Source organism: Sceloporus occidentalis, unplaced genomic scaffold (assembly GCF_023333645.1).
Source record: "Sceloporus occidentalis isolate IW3139 unplaced genomic scaffold, rSceOcc1.0.p SCAF_3, whole genome shotgun sequence".
Taxonomy (NCBI): domain Eukaryota; kingdom Metazoa; phylum Chordata; class Lepidosauria; order Squamata; family Phrynosomatidae; genus Sceloporus; species Sceloporus occidentalis.
In genome coordinates, this window is record NW_028316983.1 from 72,414,190 (window position 1) to 72,435,991 (window position 21,802).

Here is a 21,802-nt window from a genome sequence, read left to right on the forward strand (position 1 = left end):
GTTTTCTTTATAAATTCTACCACTACAAATTTGCTACAACAGAGATTTCTGAAGTATAAATTACGGATTTTTATAACCGTGACATTTTAATTTATAGATCAGATTATCAAATGGGGTCCGTGACTCAAAAAAGTTTAAATTTGCTAACTTACAGCACCTGGAGGAAGTAGCTGCAGTGCTTCAGATTCTGTTGGGACTGCAATTCCCATCACTGCTCTAAACAGCAATGCTTGGGATCATGAATGATGCAGCAAAACAAGAACAACTTGCAGAGAGCCACAGTTGCCCCTAGTCACCCTTAGTCAATGTACAGCATATGTTTAACCACAGTTTTAATCCAGAATTGGCATACGGACCGGCATTTTAGCAGGCAAATTATATTTATGATTGCAATGATGCAGCCTTATCCTGACTGAACGTTGTGTGGTTCCCTGATCAATTTAATGTGACAGTAAATCAAAGTTGAACTTGGCAACCTTTGCACTTACTTGCTAGTAATTTTGTAGTTTCGCAGCACTAAATGCAAGCCGAACAGTTCCACCTCAATGCAACTCCTGCAAACCTCAGGGCTCTGAGTCTGGTACCACAACAAACTGCAATTCCCAGAATTCAAATATATACTTGTGTTTGTCTGCAGAATCAGTATGTAGAGAGATCTTGTAACATGAAAGAAAGAAACTGGCAGCATGAGCTTTCATAGACTTCAGTCTACAGCAACGGTCCCCAAACTGTGTTCTTTAAGGGATGTTGGACTACAGCTCCTAGAATCCCAAACTATTGGCCAATGTGGCTGAGGCTTCTGGGAGCTGAAGTCCAAAATCTCTTAAAAGGGCACCGTTTGGGGGCTGCAAGATCCTCCTACATGCAATTCCCAGAATTCCCTAGCATGGAACCATGGCAGCTAAAGTGGAGTCAAACCAGATTATTGATGCAGCCTCTCCTGAATAAACGAAGCTATCCTTCCTGCTATACTTGCTCAGGGTTACAAGTTACATTTAAACCTTTCTGTGATAGATCTCTTCCTCCAGCAAGGATAAAATTACAATGTTATCTTTGTATTAAAAAAAAGAAAAGGCAGAAGAGGTGGCAGCAAGAGTAGCCCAGCCTCCCAAAGTAAGTCCCATGCCCTGATGATGCACAAACCTGGCTGGTGCAAATCCAGGGCAAACACTTCCTGCTCAGACACTAAAGAGGCTTCTTCTTCCAAACACTTCTGGGACCAAAGTCCTTTGCCCCAGACTTTTCACATTTCCGTTTCCGGGTTTGAAATTTAACCACACTTTTCCTTCTCCCAGCCCTCCTCCTTTTGCAGCCTGAGCCCACGTGGCAGGAGGAGAAGCAGTCAAAGATACAGTGATTGCCAGCAGGTCTCTTGTCGTTTTGCAAAGCTCTGGGGTGGAACTGAAGCTGCTTTGTTAAGATCTGTCTGAAAGATTCAGGCAATAAAAGACAAATGGATAAAAATATGGGCTGATACTTATTAGAAGTGTGTGGGAATCAGGAAGTGTCAGGAAAGAAGAAGTAGAAGGAAATGATGACTATGAAGGGTCCAAAATAAAAATAAAATCATAAATGATACAATATATATATATATATATATATATAATACACACACACACACCAATTAAATGACAAAATAATTCAAGAGTTAGATACTAGGAAGCTTGGTTTTATGTGTACAGTATATATAAAGGTGTCTGGTGTGGTTTATATGTTTTGTTGGTCTAACTGTAAGTGATGATTGTCTTGATTGTATATTGTGTTCTTTTGTTAAGATCTGACTGAAAGATTCATGCAGTAAAAGAAAAATGGATAAGAATATGGGCTGATGCTTATTAGAAGTGTGTGAGAATGAGGAGGTAACAGTTATCAGGAAATATGTAGAAGGAAACGATTACTATGAAGGGTAGAAAAATAAAAATTATACACACACAGACATACACACACACACACACACACACACACACCATGAATCTAAAACCAATTAAATTACAAAAATAATTCAAGAGTTAGATACTACGAAGTTTTAGGGGATTTGCATTCTGCTTTTCACTCAACGTGGGATTCAAGGCAACTTACAATAATTTTTAAAAGATAGAACTAAAACACTGATTACAGAAGTTTTTTTTTTTAAATTAAAAATTAAAAATCTGGGTCCTAGAGCAGATCAAGACAGAAATTTTCCTGGAAGCCAAGATGATAAAACTGAGGCTGTTGTACTTTGGACACACAGAAGGCACAACTCATTGGGGTAAAAATGATGCTAGGAAGGGTGGAGCAAAGTAGAAAGAGAGGAAGGTTGCATGTTAGATGAATGGATTGATGTATTAAGGATATGAATTTGCAGGAACTAAGCAGAACAGTGGAGGATAGGGAGTCTTGCAGATGTCTCATCCACAGGGTCACCATGGGTCAAGATCAACTCAAGGGCAGTTAATAACAACAAATATTTTTAGAGCATTAAAATTATTTATATTGTTTTAAATTTTAAAGTGCTTTAACTTATTTTATTGTAAGTCACCCAAAATGTTATGATTATAGAGCGGGATACTGAGAGACAGTGTGGGGTAGTGGTTTGAGAGTTGGGACTACAGCTCTGGAGAACAGGGTTTGAGTCTCAGCTTGGTCATGAAACCGACTGGGTGACTTTGGGCAAGTCACACTCTCTCAGCCTCAAGGGAATTCAATAGCAAACCTCTGAACAAATCTTGCCAAGAAAACCCCTGGATAGGTTCGCCTTAGGCTTGCCATAGGTCGAAAAAAACTTGAAGACACACAACAACAAATAAATGTTTAAATAAATAAATAAATAAATAAAGATATGAACCTGCCAGAGATCTTCAGGGAAAGGTTTTGTCTCATTCCCGCCACCATCACAGGCACGATTGGTGAGGACACGAGAGAACGCCTTCATGGTGGCACTTTGGAACTCCTTTCCTCAAGAGGCCTGGCTGGTCCTTCCCTGCTTTACTCTCACTGGCAGGCAAAATGTTTCTATTTAGGCAGGCTTTTAAGGTACAGTATAAGGGAGGGCTTTTTATTGGGGATGTTTTATTTATCTTTTAAACTTTGGGTTGCTTTTAAAATGATTTTAATGTGTTTTATGAAGTGCATTCAGTTATTTTTTACATTTTATCATAAACGATTTTTAATTTACTATTTCTGGAAGCCACCTTGGGTCCCACTCTGGGAGAAAAGCAGCATATAAATTAAATTAGTTAATAGGTACAGGCCCCCCATCTGCTATGGGATGCAGATCCCAGAATTCCTCAGCATTACCTTGGGCTGCTAGGGTTACAGTCTGGGAACATCTGGAGGGCAGCATAATTCCCACTGCAGTTGAACAAATACAACCCCCCCACACTCACACACATAGTAAAAGCACAAATAAAACTGGCATTCGACAGTTAATACGCAAAACAAGATTCTAGCAGCTCCCATTTTGGACATAAAGCCTTGACTTGAACTAAACTACACCTTAACACTTGCTAGTTACCTTTTTTTCCTCCAACTTTTCACAAGGGTGCAGTTACTCAATAACAAGAAAATCCAGACTAAATGCAGTGACAGAAAAAACAAAGAAGATAAAAAGCCTCAACAAACACAATACAGAACACTTGCCAGTATTCAAATTCCAACTGACAACTGCTCTCCCAGGAATGGAAGTTTATATATATATATATATATATATATATATATATATATATATATTCTGATGGCATCTAAACTGGTTGCAAATAATTTTTTTTATCATAATGGACTGAGAATACTCCAAATTTTATTCGAGAGATTGTGAGGACTTTTTTTTTTTTAAATTAAGCTGCCAGTAATGTAATGTGCCTTTATGGTGCAGTGACACTTGGAAAACTGTATAGAGTTCTGGTTAGCTAATATTAGAGATAATGCTTTGGAGCAATACAATTAAAATGATCATGAGGAAATATTACACTGTTTGCTGCCTTTTAGCTTGGCTTGTCTGTGGCCAGGAATGGGGGGCTGATGGAGATGCAATAAAATATGCAAAGTATGTCAAAAGTGGATAAGAAGTTTCTTTTTTCCTCTCTTACTCTTCATACCATAATTCTGTGTCACCCAATGAGACTGATTATCAGGATAAACAAAAATCTTTTCCTATTTTACATGATTAGGTATGAAATTTGCTACAATGGAATATGGTGATGCCACTACCTTAGATTACTTAAAAGATGATATAGTGGCTTGAGCACTGGACTATGACTCTAGAGAACAGAGTTCGAGTTCCCGCTCAGCTATGAAATCCACTGGGTGACCTTGGTCAATCACACCCTGCCAGTCTCAGATGATGGCAATGGCAAACTCTCTCTGAAGAAACTTGCCATGAAAACCCCATGATAGGTTTACTTTTAAGTCAGATATGCCAGAGGCCTTAAAGAGTAAACCTAAGCATGTTTACTGAGATGTAAATCCCATATAGTTCTGCTCTTACAAATATTTTTGTTTGAGCGTGCAAGGAAGAACAAGGCATCACAATATGTATGTGTATAACAGCCTTTATTAATCTGATGCCCTCTAGATTTGTTGGACTGCTTCTTCCAAAATCCCTAAACTGAGCATTTTAGTGGGACTGATGGGAGCTGAAGTCCAAAATATGGGGACAGCAAGACAGCAATATGTTGGGGGAATTGCTAGTGTAGAACCAGTTTACTGACTGTTTCTCTGGGATGGCTGTCATGGGATTTCATATAGAAGCACTGCATCATGATTCATGGAGATCCTCCCACTATCTTGGCAAGAGCAGGTTAAAATGAGATGCTAAACATTTGCCCATTCTGATAAGCCATGGACATCTTGCTGCATTCTTCATTGCTCCTCCCTATCATACTGTTCAAGCCCTGAGGCTTGGTCTCACTCTGCAACTTTATCCTGAGTAGAGGATAAGGTCATGAATCTGCAGAATGGTTGTGTAACACCTGAATACATAATTTACAGTTCCAATAGGGAGTTTACATATGAGGAGGGGGAACACAACTTGAAGCACTATTCAAACACTGTTGAAGCTGTTCATATAAAATTTGGGAAATCTTTCACAACTGACTTAAGATATTTTCCTGTCTAGGGCAAAGGACAAGAATCCTTATTTACTGCCTTTCACAGACACCCACCATACCAGCTGCTGAATCCTACTTCAGCACTGGTGGCAAGACAGGATTTTCCACCATTGCTATGGGCAAGCAGCCTAACTGGAAGGCCACATGACGTATGTAGATGGTTTTACAAATCCCAGACCTCAGCATCTGATGCCTGAGGTGGTGACATATTCCATGTAAGTGCAGAAAGGATAGCCCTACCACTTTTCCTATTTCATGGCATGGTAGTAGAGATTTAAAAAAAAATTAAGGATGGTAGAAGATAGCACAAGAAAAATAAACTGTATTATTTTGCACATGTATAAGTTAAGGACCAGTATTCTAATACAGTAGAGAGCCAACATGTCCTAATGTTTTGGGATATGGACTATGGCTGTAGAGATCAGGGAAACCCACTGGGTGACCTTGGGTAAGTCACACACTCTCAGCTGCAGAAAATCCTGTGATAGATTCACCTTAGGCTCACCATCAGTTGGAAATGACTTGAAGGCACACAACAACAAACAGAGCAATTCTAGCAGAGCACACTTTCATACATTACACTATGGAGTAACTAGACTAAAGCAAATGACTGTGTCTCTGAAACCTTGATGTCAGCATGTTATCTATTAATTAACTGATGGTTAATTGATTGATGATATGGATGGATATACATGCAGGCAGGCTACTACTCCTTCTAGCCATGTGGGTACTGGGAGACAAAGCATCTTAAAGTCCAGGAAATAAAATCCATTAGCAATACAAAAAGATATTTCCTTTGAGGGCCAGTATGTCTCCTTTTTGAGGCCAGAAGCCCCATTCTTAGGCAGAGAACATTTAATTTCTCAACAATTCTCCATGCTTTCTTTTTAATTAGGAAAACACTTAGGTGTTGTTGGTAAAACATGCCAAATGCAGTCCCAATTTTGAAAAAAAAAAGATTTATCTTAGTTGGAAACCTCAAAGACCCAGTAAAGTCCCAGTCCATTGGCTCCCTCTTTAGGATTCCCTTCTGTGGGCTAAAATGTGGTATCCTTACATCCAGGGGTAACCATGTTGGCCATATTTCAAAGTACATAATATCCAAAATCCACAAAACAATGGTACATTTATTGGGACAGCCAAAATGCACAAAATACATGTTGCAATAATGATGTCTTTGCTTACACAAGATTTGTAGTACCAGCAGTGGACTGCTGCCCAGTTCCCTTTTCTCATTATCTTTAATGAGGAGGACCAGATATCGTATCTCTTTTTCTCTTGGCAGCGAGCCCCATTGAGCTTGGATGAGAGAAAGGATAATTCTTGGGTTCATGCTTTTTTTGGATGCAAGCGATTACGAGTTCTCTCTAAGAATTTTCTATACTGGGCAGCCCCAACTGAGCAGAATCTGTGACATTATACATGTATATAGTGAAAACTAAAGAGGTAAGATGGAATCAGGGAATTAATAATACTAATTGTTTGGTGAAGTTTACTGTGATAGGGTCCCCATAAGTCACAGTTGGCTGAAACACAAAAAACAACAACTGGCCAACAGTTGAAGAGAGGAAATACAGTGGACCATTGGAATCCGCTGGAGTTTGGTTCCAGGACTCCCTGTGGATACCAAAACCCACAGATGTTCAAGTTCCATTAAATACAATGGCACAGTAAAATGGTTTTTACAATATAAAATGGCAAAATCAAGGTGTGCTTATTTGTATTTATATATTTTTTTTCTTAATATTTTTAAGCAGTGGATGGTTGAATCTGTGGATAAAAAAATCCACGGATATGGAGGGCCAACTGCATTTTAGACAGAAACTGAGTGATTTTCATCTATCCTCACTCACCATTCCTTCTGCAGTCCATCTTCAAAAGTAGTGGAACAAAAATGGTGGTACTTAATTGTGTGAATACTAAGGATGGAGGCAACTTGATTCTTAAGAGGAACATCTCTTTTCATCTTGCTAATTAAATTTAAATATTATGTCCTGGGGTACCATAAAGAGAAGGATCTTGCCTGCACAAATGTCCCTCCAATACCACCTGAACTGCAAAACATCCATATCTTGACAAAAGGCAGTCTTGGGACTAATATCCTCCTAAATTTTGTTCTCTCCTGTATGATTTTTAACACCTTTGCCCAAAGAAGAACCCAGTGAAAGCTTGCAACATGTATTTTGTGCATTTTGGCTCAATAAAAGCATCAACATTTTGAATGTTATTGTAACCCCCCCCCCACACACACACACAAAACACACACATGTGAGTTTGCTTTTCCAGTAAGAAACTCCCAGCTCCTCATGACTTGGCACTTTCCTTTTTGATCCAGATCGGGTGCACAACAGTTCCATGTGCAAAGTTTTACAAACACTTTTCCTGCCCCTTAGTAACGGATAAGAGTAATGCCTTATAATTGGCAGCATTAATCATGAGATGAAAGCAACCACAGCAGCTATTTAAAAAAAAGACTTCCTTGCCTCCCGTCTCACAGTGTATCCACGCTGGGGAAATAACCTGGTTTGACACCGCCTGAACTGCCATCGCCCCATGCTATGGAATTCTGGGAACTGTAGTTTCTTGTAAGACATCTATGGTCATCTTGAACATCAAATAACATTACCACTTTATGCATATATACATATATATATATATATATATATATGCGAAGTGTCCTGAGAAGGGAGTTGGAAAATAGTTTTATGGCTTACCTATCATTATGACAGGTAATAGTCTACGTTGTAGAGATTCCTGGAAAGTGTGAAAGGGCAGGTTCTAAAGAAGTGTTTCAGACTTTAATCTGATAATATTGTACCATGGAAGCCATCTAAGCAGTCAACCTGACCCATTTATATACCATTTATCTGATATCTTCATAATATAATATTGGCTGGTTGGCTGGCTTTTGATGTTTTTCTCTGATAATATAATTTTATAATATTATAATAATGTAATATAATAATAATAAAATAATATTATATAATTTTCATAATATAATATTGGCTGGTTGGCTGGCTAGCTTTTGGGTCATGCTCACAAACTCTTGCTCTTGCCTCTTTGCATCTACACTGCAGAATTAATGCAGTCTGACACCGCTTGAACTGCCATGCCTCCATGCTACGGAATGATGGGATCTGCAGTTTTGGTGAGCCATTTAAGCCTCCTCTGTCAAGAGAGACCTGGTGCCACAACAAGCTACATAGCATGGAGCTTGAGCAGTCCAAACGGTATCAAACCGGGTTATTTCCCCAGTGTGGACACAGGTGTGGGCTCACCTTCCTCCTTAAAAACTGCTCCCCCCCGGCATTTGCATGGCCAACAACAGCCATGCATGCATGCATCCTTCCCCCACTGGCCCTAGGCTTCTGGTCCCAGTTTCCCATCCTTGGTTAAGGAATCAAAACATTCCCCCAATTTGCAAAGTCATGCTGGCGCTGCATCCTCCCTCTCTGCTGCTGCTAAGAACCCTGGAGGAAGGAGGAGGAGGAGGAACCAACGGAAGGGTTCTTCTTCTGCTGGACGTGGTTCTCTCTCGCGAGAGCCTTCCAGCTATAAAAGCAGAGGCTGGAACGCACTGCCAGGCAGAAGCATCTTGGGGTTGGAAGGAGGTGCATCTCTGCTTTGTTGCTGCTGAAGAAGAAGAAGAAGAAGAAGAAGAAGAAGAAGAAGAAGAAGAAGAAGAAGAAGAAGAAGAAGGTAAAGGGGCTTGGATGCCTGTCTGCTTGCAAGGATGCTAGTGTTAAGAGTATCTTTTGAATGGGGTTTTGTTTTTTAGGGTGGTGTTAGTGGATGGTGATCCCCTTCTTACAAAGGGAATTGAACCTCTGCAGTGCATTTCATTTGGCAGGGTCCTTCTTTTTTCCCCGGACACGTCCTCCACTTCAGCCCCCTCCCCAGGGAGGATCCCCAAAAGTCCTCCATACTGAGCAGCACTGAGAAGCAGGGATTTATATTATTTATCCTAAGGTCTTTCCTTGGGGCATGCCCTCCATTTTTTATCCAATCTCCTCCCATTGTCCTCCTTTTTTGAAGTTGGGGCATCTGGTCCCCCCTGCTTTTGCGTGACTGCACATTCACACTAAAGAGGGGGGGGGGGTTCCTTGTTTGAACCAGACACGTGTCTGCCTTTCCTAGGAGAGGTCTCTCTTTCTTGGTACTGGATGTTCCCCCAGGTATTGAGTGGATTAAAACAATTATTTATTTATTATTTATTGGGTGGATGAAAACATATTTATTTACTATTTTATTATCGATTTATTGAGTGGGTGAAAAATTTGTCTGGATCTACTTAGAGGACTATTTGGTTTGCCTTGCTTTGTCTCCTTGTGCCTCATGTTCTTCTGCCTTGAGCAGTTGTGGCTGTGTGTCTTCAAACCCTTTCTGACTTATCCTGGGGTTTTCTTGGCAGATTTCATCAGAAGAGGGTCTGCCATGGCCATCCTCTGAGGCTGAGAGAGTGTGACTTGTCAGGTTGTCAGGCAGTGGGTTTCCCTGGCTGAGAGGGGATTCAAAACCTTGCTCTCCAGAGTCTAATGCTCAAACCACTATGCCACACTGTCTGGAGTAGAGAGGAGGAAGAGCCATCCCTTCCTTAAAGCCACTGAAACAGGGAAGTGTTGCCTGCAGGGTGGGGAGAGGCTGAGTGCATTCAGGGATTGTGGTTGTTAAACTCAATTGCACTTCAGGAGGAGTCACATTTTCCTTCTGAAGGTGGGTTGTTGCCAGATCCGCTAGACTGTAATTGTTGGAGATCTCAGCAGTCTGCTAAAACAGGTATGATCTATGGTTGTATCCAGACTGTAGAAATAATCCAGTTTGACATAAACTACAATTCCCAGAATTCCACAGCCTTGAGCCAGACCAGTTAAAGTGGTGTCAGTCTGGATTATTTCTGCAGTGTGCATGCAGCCTTAAAGGAGAAGCCGGACTGAGATGGGTGATGGGGATTCATTGAACAAGCTTCCTCTTCCAAGTTTCATACAGTTACATAATGGAAAAATTAAAGCTGAGATGGTCCCCTGCTGGCTGCCATTGTACAGAATTCACTTACAGAACTGGTAACCAAGGGATCTTCTGGTATAAATAGAATTCAGAAGCCATTGTATCAGAATATGTTGTCATTGATGCTGTGTGGTTTCAAGTCCTTTCTGACTTACGGCCATCCAGAGGGGTTTTCTTGGCATGTTTCTTCAGAAGGGGTTTGCCCTTGCCTCCTCTGAGGCTGAGAGAGTGAGACTTGTTCAGAGTCACCCAGTGGCTTTCATTGCCTTGCAGGGATTCGAACCCTGCTCTCCAGAGGCATAGTCCAATACTCAAAGCACTTCACCACGCTGGCTCCCATTTGGATATATACTTACATACAATTTGGCTGGTATTTTGTTGGTTAGTCCCAACTAGAGTAAACCCAAATCCATCAGTGATACCTTTATTGGCCAGCCGAAATGCACAGTTGTTGCAAGCTTTCGAAGCTCCATGGGCTTCATCATCAGGCAAGATGTTACAAACTAAATAATGTAGACCCATTCAGTCAGTTGTTAAAAGGTGAGTCAAGCCCTAGATAACTCTTGTGGATTCAATGTGTGTACAGTAGTCTGGATCCAAAACTGGATTAGGCTTTTCTTTGGTATCCTTATTTTGGGGTATGTAGTAGTATTTGACTGGCTTATTTAAATAGTCTGGGATTTTTTTGTCTTTCAAAACTTGCTGATGCTCAATATGCTCATGGAAAGATACTCTTGCTCAATCAGTTTGTGTAGTTTATTTGTTGGGTGTGGAATGTTTGAAATATTGCATACCTCTTTTAAATATGTAAGTAACTCTTACACGAGTTGCAGTTGTAATGTTGTTGCACTGGAGCCAAGCTGCATGATTTAGACACTGCTGAATTAAATCCACAGGAAGGTTATATAAAGGGTTTCTTAATTTTAAAGATCTTCTTTGTGTCCGCATAACAATTTCTTTGCCAATGTCTTGGAATAAAACAAAATGGAAACGTATCAGAAGTACACTTTGGAATTGGGAGAGGGGAGGTTTATAAACTGGTTCAACCTGATAGTACAACAGATGAGGCCTCCAAAATATGTCTTAAAATGTTGGCTTCCTGTTAAGTGTTTTAAACAAGGTCTGCTAAGCTATGATTTTTTCAGCTGTAGTTGGAGTACTTGAAGCTTGTGTTTTAAGTCTGGATACCTAAAGCAGCAAGGTTGTAGTGGATGAGGAGCTCCAAACTATGAATGGAAGCATTTGTTTTTGCTTTTAAAGAGGCAGTTTTGGGAGGAGGGCTGGGGGGGGGGGCGCTGTGCTTTCAGTACTGTAGAAGACAAAGGATTAAAATGCAGCTTGTTTGTTCGTTCTGTACCTCTCAAGGAAGTTGTATACTATAAATACTCGGCAAAAGTATGCTTAGAGGATTCAGTTTACTTACCATCCACTTCTCAAGTAATGCCATTCTGGGCTCCCACCAGTGATATTTAAAATATATTGTTGCTCTATGCTTTCGAGTCATTTCTGACTTATGGTGACCCTAAGGGGACCCCATCCCAGGGTTTTCTGGGGCTGAGAGTGTGTGACCTGCCCAAGGTCACTCATTGGGTTTCCTGGCTGAGCAGGGAATGGAAACATGACCTCCAGAGTCTTATTCCAACACTCAAACCACTACACCATGCTTGGCTCTCTTAAAGTACTTACTTACACGTATATTGAAAGTTTGCCTCAGGTCACTCTAAATATTGTAGTAGCTATCATGATTGTTAAACTGTATACGACAATTTAAATAATATATTTTTATCTCAAAGCAGTGAGGCCATAAAACCACAGCTTCTGTGAAACAAACTTGCAGCCGTTGATCATTCTGGCACATTCTGAATGACCTTTTCAGTGCCAGCAGAATGAGTGCAGAACATTTCCTGGGTGGCGCTGGGCTGGGCTGGGCTGGGCTGGGCTGGGCTGGGCTGGGCTGGGCGAGATGTGCTTGACGTCACAGAGCCTAACAAGCTGCAACTTTCTTAGGCTTCTGTCAGAATGTCGTCGGGAAATGCCTACATTGGGAGACCTGCCCCAGACTTCCAGGCCACAGCAGTAATGCCTGATGGGCAATTCAAAGATATCAAACTCTCTGACTACAAAGGTAAGTCAAATAAAGCATGCAGGTTTTGTGGCATGAGATGGATGTGTGCGTGACAATGTAAAAATAACACTTGTCTGTAAAATGTGTATTCTAATTTCTAGCATCTTGAAGTACACACAGAAACTTCTTTGTTCCTGAAATGTACATTCTGTGTTCAAGATGAGAGAACAGATCTTTAGGTTCCTAAAATGTATACAGGTTTTTTTAAAAAAGAAGGTTGTAAAGCTGAATAAGAACAGCTTTACTTTTGCACCATTCTTTTTAAATCACCCTGTATTATGTACTCAAGATGATGATATTGATAATAATATGTAGAGAGATTTTGTATCACGTTTTAGACTAACTGAAAGAAAGAAGTTTCAATTAGTCTCAAAGGTGCTACAAAATCTCTGCATACTGATTCTGCAGACTAACATGGCTATGTCTTTGAATTCTACTGATGCTGATAATATTTATTTCTTGCCTCTTCCCCGTAGATCAAGGCAGGGAACAACAACAGATGAAAAGTTAAAAACCAACATCAGTTAAAAACAGACCAGTTTAAAAGACTAAATAAAATGCATACCTATTAAAACAATCTGCATTTAAAAATTCATAATTGAAAATTCACAATGTAAAAACCATCTGGACAGGCCTACCAGAAGAGATTTGCCTTTAATGCTATTTTAAATTCAGACAGCATTCAGCTGTTGAATCTCTTCTGGCAGGTTGCCCCACAGTCTCAGAAAAAAGGTTTATAAGTACAGTCTCTAATAGGCAGTATTATGGTCTTTGCTGTATATCAGATGACTGACCTGTAAAAAAACCAGTATGTTATGAGCTATAGTATTCTAGAGGGGGGATGCAGGATATCTTTCTTTCAGGACCTTTTTACACTTGTCCTTTTGTCTCCCTTGCTTATACTTTCATGTTTGTTTGTTTCACTACTTCAACCTTTCCCATACTGTATCCCATTGGGAATGGTCCTAGTGGTTGTTAATGTCTGTCTCCTTGTTACGATGTTCTCTTTCATTCTCATCACAAATTTCAGTACAAAACATTAGCCTCCCTATTACTGCTCTGAGGCAGTTTTAATGGGCTGAATAAGGAACATATGGTAGGCTTCTTCCCATTTCTACATTCAGCTGAAATTCACAGCAGTAAGATATGGTCTGAACTCTCGGAATTTCAATACTGAATTTCTCAGAGGAACTCAGAGTTAATAATATGGATTCAGGGGAGATATTCTAGGATGCAAATAATACAGATGGTCCATAAAATAATAATAAAAATAATAAAACTTTTACTTCTATCCCGCTTTTTGTTAAAACATAGGTTACAACTAAAAGCTCTAGTACTAAATTGTGCGTGTGTATATAAAAATCTATTCCAGATTTCTCGCCTACTTTTAATAAAAATGTATCGTGTTTAATAGTACAAAAACAATAACATCTCCTTTTTTTTTAGTTCTGTCATTTTAAATGTAGAGCGAATGCAAGGTCTGGGGGGGTGGGGGGAAATCAAGGAGTAACTAGCTTAATGAAATTGCTTTTAGGGGGGAAATCTTAAGGCTATGACTGAAGTGCATCAGAATTATTTCCCCAACTATGAAGTTTCACACTCTGTGTATTGCTATATGTAGACCCAGATGGCTGAAGGAGCCTTTTTAGTGGAACCAGTAGATAGACAACAATGTACAAGAGATTAACCATCCTGATGTGGGTAGGGCTTTGACATTCAGAATCCCTTTTTATTGACTGTGGTGGGTAGGGCTTCTGGAAGGTGTAGTCCCAAACATCTTGATGACCATTGGTTAAGAAACCATGTTTAAGAAAATCCTAGTACTACAGCAATACTCAAAACAATCACCATGAACTGAATCTGGAAACAACCTGCTACTGTACCAGAATTAGCTGCCTTAGTGCTTAGGTTAACATGTGTGTAAGACAGAAGTTAACATAAGTGTCTCACAGATACTCAGGCAACACCCAGTTACAAATATTACTGACAGTTGAAAGAAGTTGTCCTGTTACTGAAGCTGGTGGAGTGAACTGTGCAGCACTACAGATACTACCAGCCTTGGCCAGTAGTAAGGGATGCTAGTTGTTTTATTTATATTACAATATCTCACTTTTGTTTTTCTTAACTTTATACGTAACATGAATATGTTTTAAGCTTACATATTTCCGTTACATTACAAATTACTAGTTAGACTGAAGAAGACACAACCATTATTAACTGTTTGATTCCAACCATCTCTTTTCACAGAACTTATATAACGGTTCCCAAGTTCGTCCCTCATTTATATCATCATCTCTCATATAAGTTGTTAATTTGTCCATTTCAACAATATCTAATGCTTTGACTAATCAGACATAAATATCAGGTGCATTTCCTTCTTTCCAGTACCTTGCTATTGTCATCCTTGCCGTAGTTATTAAGTATATTTGCTTCAAATATTTCCTCACATTGTCATCCTCTATCATATTTAACAAACACATTTCAGATTCTATTTTTATTTGATATATTTCTTGAATTATTTTGTGTACATCCCTTCAATATTTTTTAAGTTTTGGACAAGTCCACCACATGTGATAGAAAGTGCCAGGTTGCTTCTGAAATCTCCAGCATAAGTCATCTTTCTTTTTATGCATTTTTGCTATTCTTGATGGGGGTAGATACCACCTATGTATCATTTTAATAAGGTTTTCTTTACATTCATACATAAAGTAAATTTTAAATCCTTACCTCAAACTCTTTGCTAGGAGTTTCAGTTCAACAACATCTGTTAGGTCACATAGTTACCATCCCTGGCTTAAGTAGAAACCCTAATTGCCACTTTTGCCATTTTGGCACTGAGTGATCATTATGATGATTTGTACTAGTCATTTCATCTGATTATAGAGAGTGAACTAGATTTGTACTAGTCATTTCATCTGATTGGGCATTGAACAGAGGCAAGAAAACATAAAACAGGTGCCATTAATGTTAAGATTCAGGGATCTGTGGCTTGCAACTTTTTGTTGAGCTCAGTTTAATTTGGCTGTGAAAATTTGCATTTTTTTCTTACAAGAGCCATAGAATCTTAGAGCAGACCACAAGGGTCAACTAGTCCAACCTGCTGCCATGGAAGAATACATAACTAAAGCACTCCTAAACGATCCTGTCTCTGTTTCCTTTCTTTTCAGGGAAATATGTTGTCCTCTTTTTCTATCCACTTGACTTCACCTTTGTGTGCCCAACTGAAATCATTGCATTCAGTGAAAGGTCTGAAGAATTTAGGAAGATCAACTGTGAAGTGATTGGTGCTTCTGTTGACTCTCACTTCTGCCATCTTGCCTGGTAAGAACTTCTTAGCTACTTATAATGCAGGGCCATAGATGTGGATGCTGGAATCCCCACCACCCAAATAATCTAGTTTTGGAAAGTAAAACTCATACCAATGTGAACAGAGAGCTGAGCAGGCAGTACACCAACAAAATTCCTTGGCTGTCTCACTTTTCCTAGAGGCAGAAACTCAACTCTTAAGAGATAGTTGGACAGGGCACTTTTGTATGGGCTTGGATTACTGTAGGTCCAAGAACTAGCCACAGAGGCAGATGAAAAGCACTCTCTCCATCTTAACTTCTACCATTCTGGCCTTGGAGGAAGAGAAGAAGAGGCAGGCACAGCTCCATTATGCTTAGTCCCAGAGGCAGCTCCCTCCATCTTAACTGCTACCACCATGGCCTCGGAGAAAGAAAAGAACTGGCAGTATCTGCTGGACATGATCCCTTTACCTTCTTCTTTTGTGTCTTATCTTTTTTTTAGATTGTAAGGCTGAGGGCAGGGAACTGACAAATTAGCAATCTGTAAGCCACTCTTGAGAGTCTTTGTGGCTGATGAGTTGGGTATAAATTTGCCAATACTTTCTTCTGGGGTGAAGAAATAATGACTTAATACAGTTTTTACTGCAGTTGAAGCAGGAACAAGGATGTTCCAAAATGGCCCTGTAACTTTTGCTTGGAGTCTAAAAATACTGTGGTGTTTTCTAAAGTGTGTTTCCGTGTTTGCAGGATTAACACGCCTAAAAAGCAGGGTGGATTAGGTAGTATGCGGATTCCCTTGATGTCTGACACAAACCGTGCAATTGCAAAAGAGTTTGGGGTACTCAAAGAAGATGAAGGCATTTCTTACAGGTAAGGTTACTACTGCTGCACCTTCCCAAATGTTCTGCATGTTTATATTCTGACTTTCACTTCTAAGAAGCAGCCCATAGAAAATAGCAAAGGAATATGAGCTGGGTTTCTAGACACAGAGGCCTTGAAAAATTCAGAGGGGAATTCTTTTAATATGTTTCAGAGCAGGAAAAACTTTTTCAGTTTCTCTACAGTCTTTTTCTGGATTTTTAGAAGTTGAACTCTGACATTTATTCCTGTTTCCCTGTTAACTTCCGCAAGGAGGCAGTGCTTTCATCCTTATGTCTACTCTCTAGTGGGGAGAGGGGAAGGTAAGGTGTGGACATACTAAGTCAAACTGTTTCTGGCATCTTTTCAAAGGTATTTTTAATATTTGAGTTGAAAGAGATATAGCCAAGGGTTCAGGAGGATACCAGTAGACATGGTATTGGACAAATCAATTAATGACTTTATAAAGGTTTGCATTAGCCAAAGGCTCTGTCAGTTCTCATACCAGATGGACCCTGCTTTAAACTTAATTTTCTGTGTTAGGTCTGTAGGTGAACAAAAGGTCTTTTTATTTTGCTTTGCAAGTTATGAGATGACTGGAATCCCCCCCCCCCACCCCTTACTTCTAGTAGAAAAACTTGTTGAGCCAGTATGCTCCAGTGGCCAAGAGACTGAGCTATGGATCAGGAAGTCCTAGTGTAAATCTCACCTCTGCTATGAACGTGCTAGGTCACCTTAAATATGCTACTCTTGTCAGCTTCATACACTTGTAAAATATGGCAGATGATAATATTGACTTAATAGCATTGATGTAGTTTGTATACCTTTACAATATATGCCAAGCACTTTGAACATGTGGAAATATTACAGAAACATTTAAACATTTAATTTGGGGTCGTGTTCACTTCCCCTTGAAGTCATTCTGATTTGTATTCCAAATTGTCATATTAAACAACAAATTTCTTGGAAGATCTATACTTCTGATACCAGTTGAATCTTAATCTCTGTCCTTCAGAATGTTGTAATATTCAAAAAGAGCAATCTAAGGGATGAGTTGTAGAGAAGACACATGACAGGAGGCTTTACATTTCTTATTCTCCTTGGTGCTATATTCAGAAATTTTCTAGTAGCAAATACATGTTCTGCTAGCATAGGTCTTGTTTGTGACTAGTTTTCTTTCTGTTTAAGGGGCCTTTTTATAATAGACGAGAAGGGAATTTTGCGCCAGATCACAATCAATGATCTACCTGTTGGCCGCTCTGTTGATGAAACACTCCGGCTAGTTCAAGCTTTTCAGTTTACAGACAAATATGGAGAAGGTAAGATTTTTATAGTTGTCTGACATATTAAAGAAGCTTTCCTAAAAAGAAAGATTTCAATTAATTCTAGAAATTTGTAAGTAGAGTTGTAGTATCTTTTGTCTACAAAATAGGAAAGTCTGTGCATTATAGAAATGTTTAAAATGCTTACATATGAAAACTTAGAACACTTTACAACAGACAAAGACAAAAAGCATTCCTGAGCATCATCTTCATTGTGCCCTAGCAACTAAAAAAAGGTCCAAAAAGACTCAGCAGTTTTCAGAAGTAAGTTTCATTCCCAGTGACCCATTTTAGTTTCTGTGCACAAATTTAAGAAAGAAGCAAATAGTATGGCAGGTGGCAGCAGAACAACATTTCCTCCATCAGATTAACTTCAGAGTCTTGGAGGAAAGAAGCTAAATGTAATCCCCAGGTCAACAGGATCCTGGGTTGTTGTAGCATGTTGTTGTTAATTTTAAATTACATTTTTCCTAAAGTGGCTTCTATTTAGTTCTGTGCAAAGAAAGAGGAGTGCAGTCTTGAGGGAAAGCCATGACACTCCTATTGGTGATTCATTCTTCCTCTTCGATTCTTGGTACATCTAGTGTGGCTTTATACTGTGCTTTTTAAGGCCTTCCTGCAATATTAGGTCTTTTTCTACCATCTTCACTCCCAGTCATAATGATAGGCATTTGTCTTGTAGAACATAGATTGAAACCGGGGATGGGCAAAACATGTCTGTCTAGATGGTTTTAGACTTCAGCTCCCAACAACCTTCACCATTTCTTAAGCTGGTTAGCGCTGATGAGAGCTGCACTTCAGAGATAGCTAGCTTTGGTCACATTTAGGCATCCCTGGACTAAGTGGTCAATCATGGCAGAGTATCCCCAAAAGATGGGTGAAGTTATTGAGAATACTTGATCTGTTTAACCATTTGTACAATGAAGCAGTGCAGTGGTGGTGTTGCTGTCACCCTGTTGGCAAGAGCATCTGCCATGAATGGCTGCTTCACTATTAGAACTGAGCTTATACTTCCAATGAAAGAATAGTGGTGCTCGAAGGTTGTTATTTGACAGAGGGAGAAAACAGTTTTCTGACACCAGGCTCTCTTATTTTTTACACAAGTCATGGATTGGGATTGGAGACCTCAGTTTTTCCTTGGGAGACTAGGGAGATCTTCTTGGGAGAAAAATCTTTGTCCCATGTGTAACTATGGTCCAAACCAGACTTCAGAAATCATCCACTTTGAGATGGCTTTAACTGCCCTGGCTCAGTACTAGTAAATCTTGGGACCTGTAGTTTGTCAGAGTCCTCTGACAAAGAAGGCAAAATGTCTCACAAAACCACAGTTCTCAGAATTGAGCCAGAGCAGTTAAAGCTGTCTCAAACTGGATGATTTCTGCAGTGTGTTTTGGACCTCTGGTGACCTTATCTTCCATTCTACAGGTACCTACGAATTACCGCTTGAACAATTTAGTCACATAAATATATCACAAAGCCTACTGAACATGGAGTAAAGAGGAATGGCTTTTATACCAAGCAGCCTTAGTGCATATTCTTTTTGCTTCTTGTACTCCCATTTGTTCTTGCCTAGTCATCATTTGCCACCACTACTGTGCCATTATGGCTGTGCTTTCTCCCAAACCTTTCTTGCACTTACTTATTTAGTGCACGTGATAGTCTGCTCTTTTCTTTGTTTTTCATATGGTTCCTGCTTGATGGTGTCTTCTTTCTGCAGGCAATCCAGGCACAAAAAAAGATACTGTACTGAAATAACACTAGGCCTGTGGTCGAACAGATGGAATAACTATGTGCAGATCCAAATCACCTTGTAGAAAATAATTTTCACATGCTCTTATTTAACCTGCACTCCTATGTAACTAAAACTTAATGTTGTTTTCTCTTCAGTGTGTCCTGCTGGCTGGCAACCTGGTGCTGACACAATTAAGCCTGATGTCAAGCAGAGTAAAGAGTACTTCTCCAAGCAGAAATAAATGATGTGTGTCATGTTTTATGCAAAATATTTTCTGTAACGATATTGAAAGCATAACTGTCTTTACCCTTTTCTTATTTAAAGAGCTACCATATTGTGAGCTAATTGACTTATGGGTGCAATTCATAAGCCATTTATTCTAGATCAGTCCAGCTGACTAGAAGCATGGTTTTTGGAGTAATTGGATTATGAATTGAAGGCTATTAGTGATAGCTGTAACTATTGATCAATTATACGTCCTAATTATCTCAACCAGGGTAGAGGACTACTTGTGCTCACTTGAATAACTAAGGACCAGTATCATTTACGTGACTGACTCAGTCATGCATGTAGAACAAGTGGATTTCTGTTTTTTGTACTGTTATTAAATTTGTGCAAAAAAAAAATTATTTGTGTCAAATTCATTGAGTATTCTCAAAATGGAAAACAGATGCAACAGCCCTTCTGAAATGAACAGAATACTTAGGTAGAAGGGGTGGGGGAAGACCATGTCTTTTCAAGACAGGTATGGTGGGTTCCATTTCAAAATATTGATACATAAATGACTACAAGCTTTATGTCCATTTTTGTTGATATGTGACTGATCATGTTGCTTCACTTTCCTGGTTTTATAAGAAATGTCCCCACTTTTAAAGCAACACACCATGAATGTAGGTAAGCACATGAAACATGAGTATCAGCTTTAGTTTTTGCATAGCCTCAGTTAACTCTCTTATCTGTACTGTTTCTGATCTTATCCATCCTTGTTGAGTCTCTTCTGTGTAATAATGGACTTAAATGACAAAGAGCATTCTAATTTACACTAAGTTTTCATAGAACAGCAAGTGGGGACAAGGATCAACCTTTCCTTCTGAGGGACAGAGGGGAAATTTTGCATGTGAAAACTGCTGACTTGTTCAGAATTCAAAAATGTTACACCACTTTTTAAATGACAGTGTTACTGCTACCTACCATTAGGGAAAGATCCTTGATAAATTTACAGTGCTACTTTTGGGCATTATAGTATCAGACAACACCTTTGCAGTCAATTCAGAGATGTATTAACTGCATTAGTAACTTGTAATTTTTCTTAACAGTAGTAGAGTGATGAGAGGAAGAGACTCAGATTTAAATTTTTGCTGTAGTAGTTTTGAGTATGTGCTTTTAATAAGCTCTTTCCTCCTTTTTGCAATATTAGTCTCTTAAAGTTGCCATTGAAGCACTGGTCACATTTCCTGTATCTCAGGAAACCACTACACCATGCTGGCACCATACTTGCTAGGAGTTAAATCCTGTTGAACTCAATGGGACTTAACAGTTTTTTCAAGTAACTTATTATGAATTCTCCAAACATTATACACACTATCAAAATTGTGCACCAGCTATTTTGATATAAACATCTCAGTGATAGAATATATATTATGCACCATTTTAGTATTTCAGTACAGTAGGTGTAAAATCAGGATGAATGCATTATGCATGACACATCAGTTCTAACAAAGACAAATTGCAGCTTTATCAAAAGCAAAACACAGATTTGATAGTTGGAAAACCTTACTCATTTAAGAAATATGGCTAGAATTCTATTGGTAATCCCAAGAAGAGTAGAGTGGCTGAACTGTAAGTTTTAAGCAGTCTCTTGATTCCATAGGTCTTCACTTGTGTACCAATAGGATTCAGGCCTATTTCAGAGAGACTCCTAGTACTATTTGTGGAGGAGTACACATTTTCTACATAGACAAAAACAACACCTTATGAGGGAAAAATTGGGACATATTAAAAATGGTAAAGAACATTTGCTGCCTCTTAAAAGCTCTCTGGACTAAAGAGAAATGGTGCCTTTGGCTTTGTGAAGGTGTATGTGAGAGCCAGCGTAGTTTGAGTGTTGGACTGTGACAGTGGAGGCCAGAGTTCGAATTCTGAGTTGGCCGTGTAAACTCACTGGGAGACCTTGGGCAAATCGCACTCAGCCTCTGAAAATGTCAATGGCAAACTCCCCTCTGAAGAAACTTGACAAGAAAACCCCATGATAGCTTGCTGTAAGTCAGAAATTAATTGAAGGCACACAAGAACAACATTTGAGTGTAGAGCAGGTTTAGACTGAGAATAGGAAGAAGTGAAGATCAGAGAAAGGAATATCAACCATCGCAGATGACACCATATTATTG

At 39.4% G+C, this 21,802-nt stretch overlaps 2 protein-coding genes across 6 annotated transcripts in view; one reads left to right on the forward strand and one right to left on the reverse strand.

Annotated features, from left to right (window-relative positions):
• The window catches only part of AKR1A1 (aldo-keto reductase family 1 member A1), a 33,042-nt gene extending 29,423 nt beyond the window's left edge, over positions 1 to 3,619 (reverse strand). For 2 of the 5 annotated variants that reach the window (XM_089515019.1, XM_089515016.1), the window contains exon 1: positions 3,497 to 3,619. The gene's annotated coding sequence lies outside the window, so the exon portion shown is untranslated. Of the gene's footprint in view, positions 1 to 1,143; positions 1,427 to 3,279; positions 3,297 to 3,496 lie in introns of those variants that run through there. The other 3 variants (XM_089515017.1, XM_089515018.1, XM_089515015.1) reach the window with 3 other exon arrangements.
• A 5,089-nt stretch (positions 3,620 to 8,708) lies between these two features.
• On the forward strand, positions 8,709 to 20,041 carry PRDX1 (peroxiredoxin 1). Its single transcript, XM_089515021.1, has 6 exons — positions 8,709 to 8,786; positions 12,099 to 12,216; positions 15,384 to 15,537; positions 16,251 to 16,373; positions 17,550 to 17,680; positions 19,571 to 20,041. Exons 2-6 carry the CDS (start codon positions 12,111 to 12,113, stop codon positions 19,654 to 19,656), a joined length of 600 nt encoding a protein of 199 aa, XP_089371147.1. The 5' UTR covers positions 8,709 to 8,786; positions 12,099 to 12,110; the 3' UTR covers positions 19,657 to 20,041.
• The last annotated feature ends 1,761 nt before the right edge of the window (positions 20,042 to 21,802 follow it).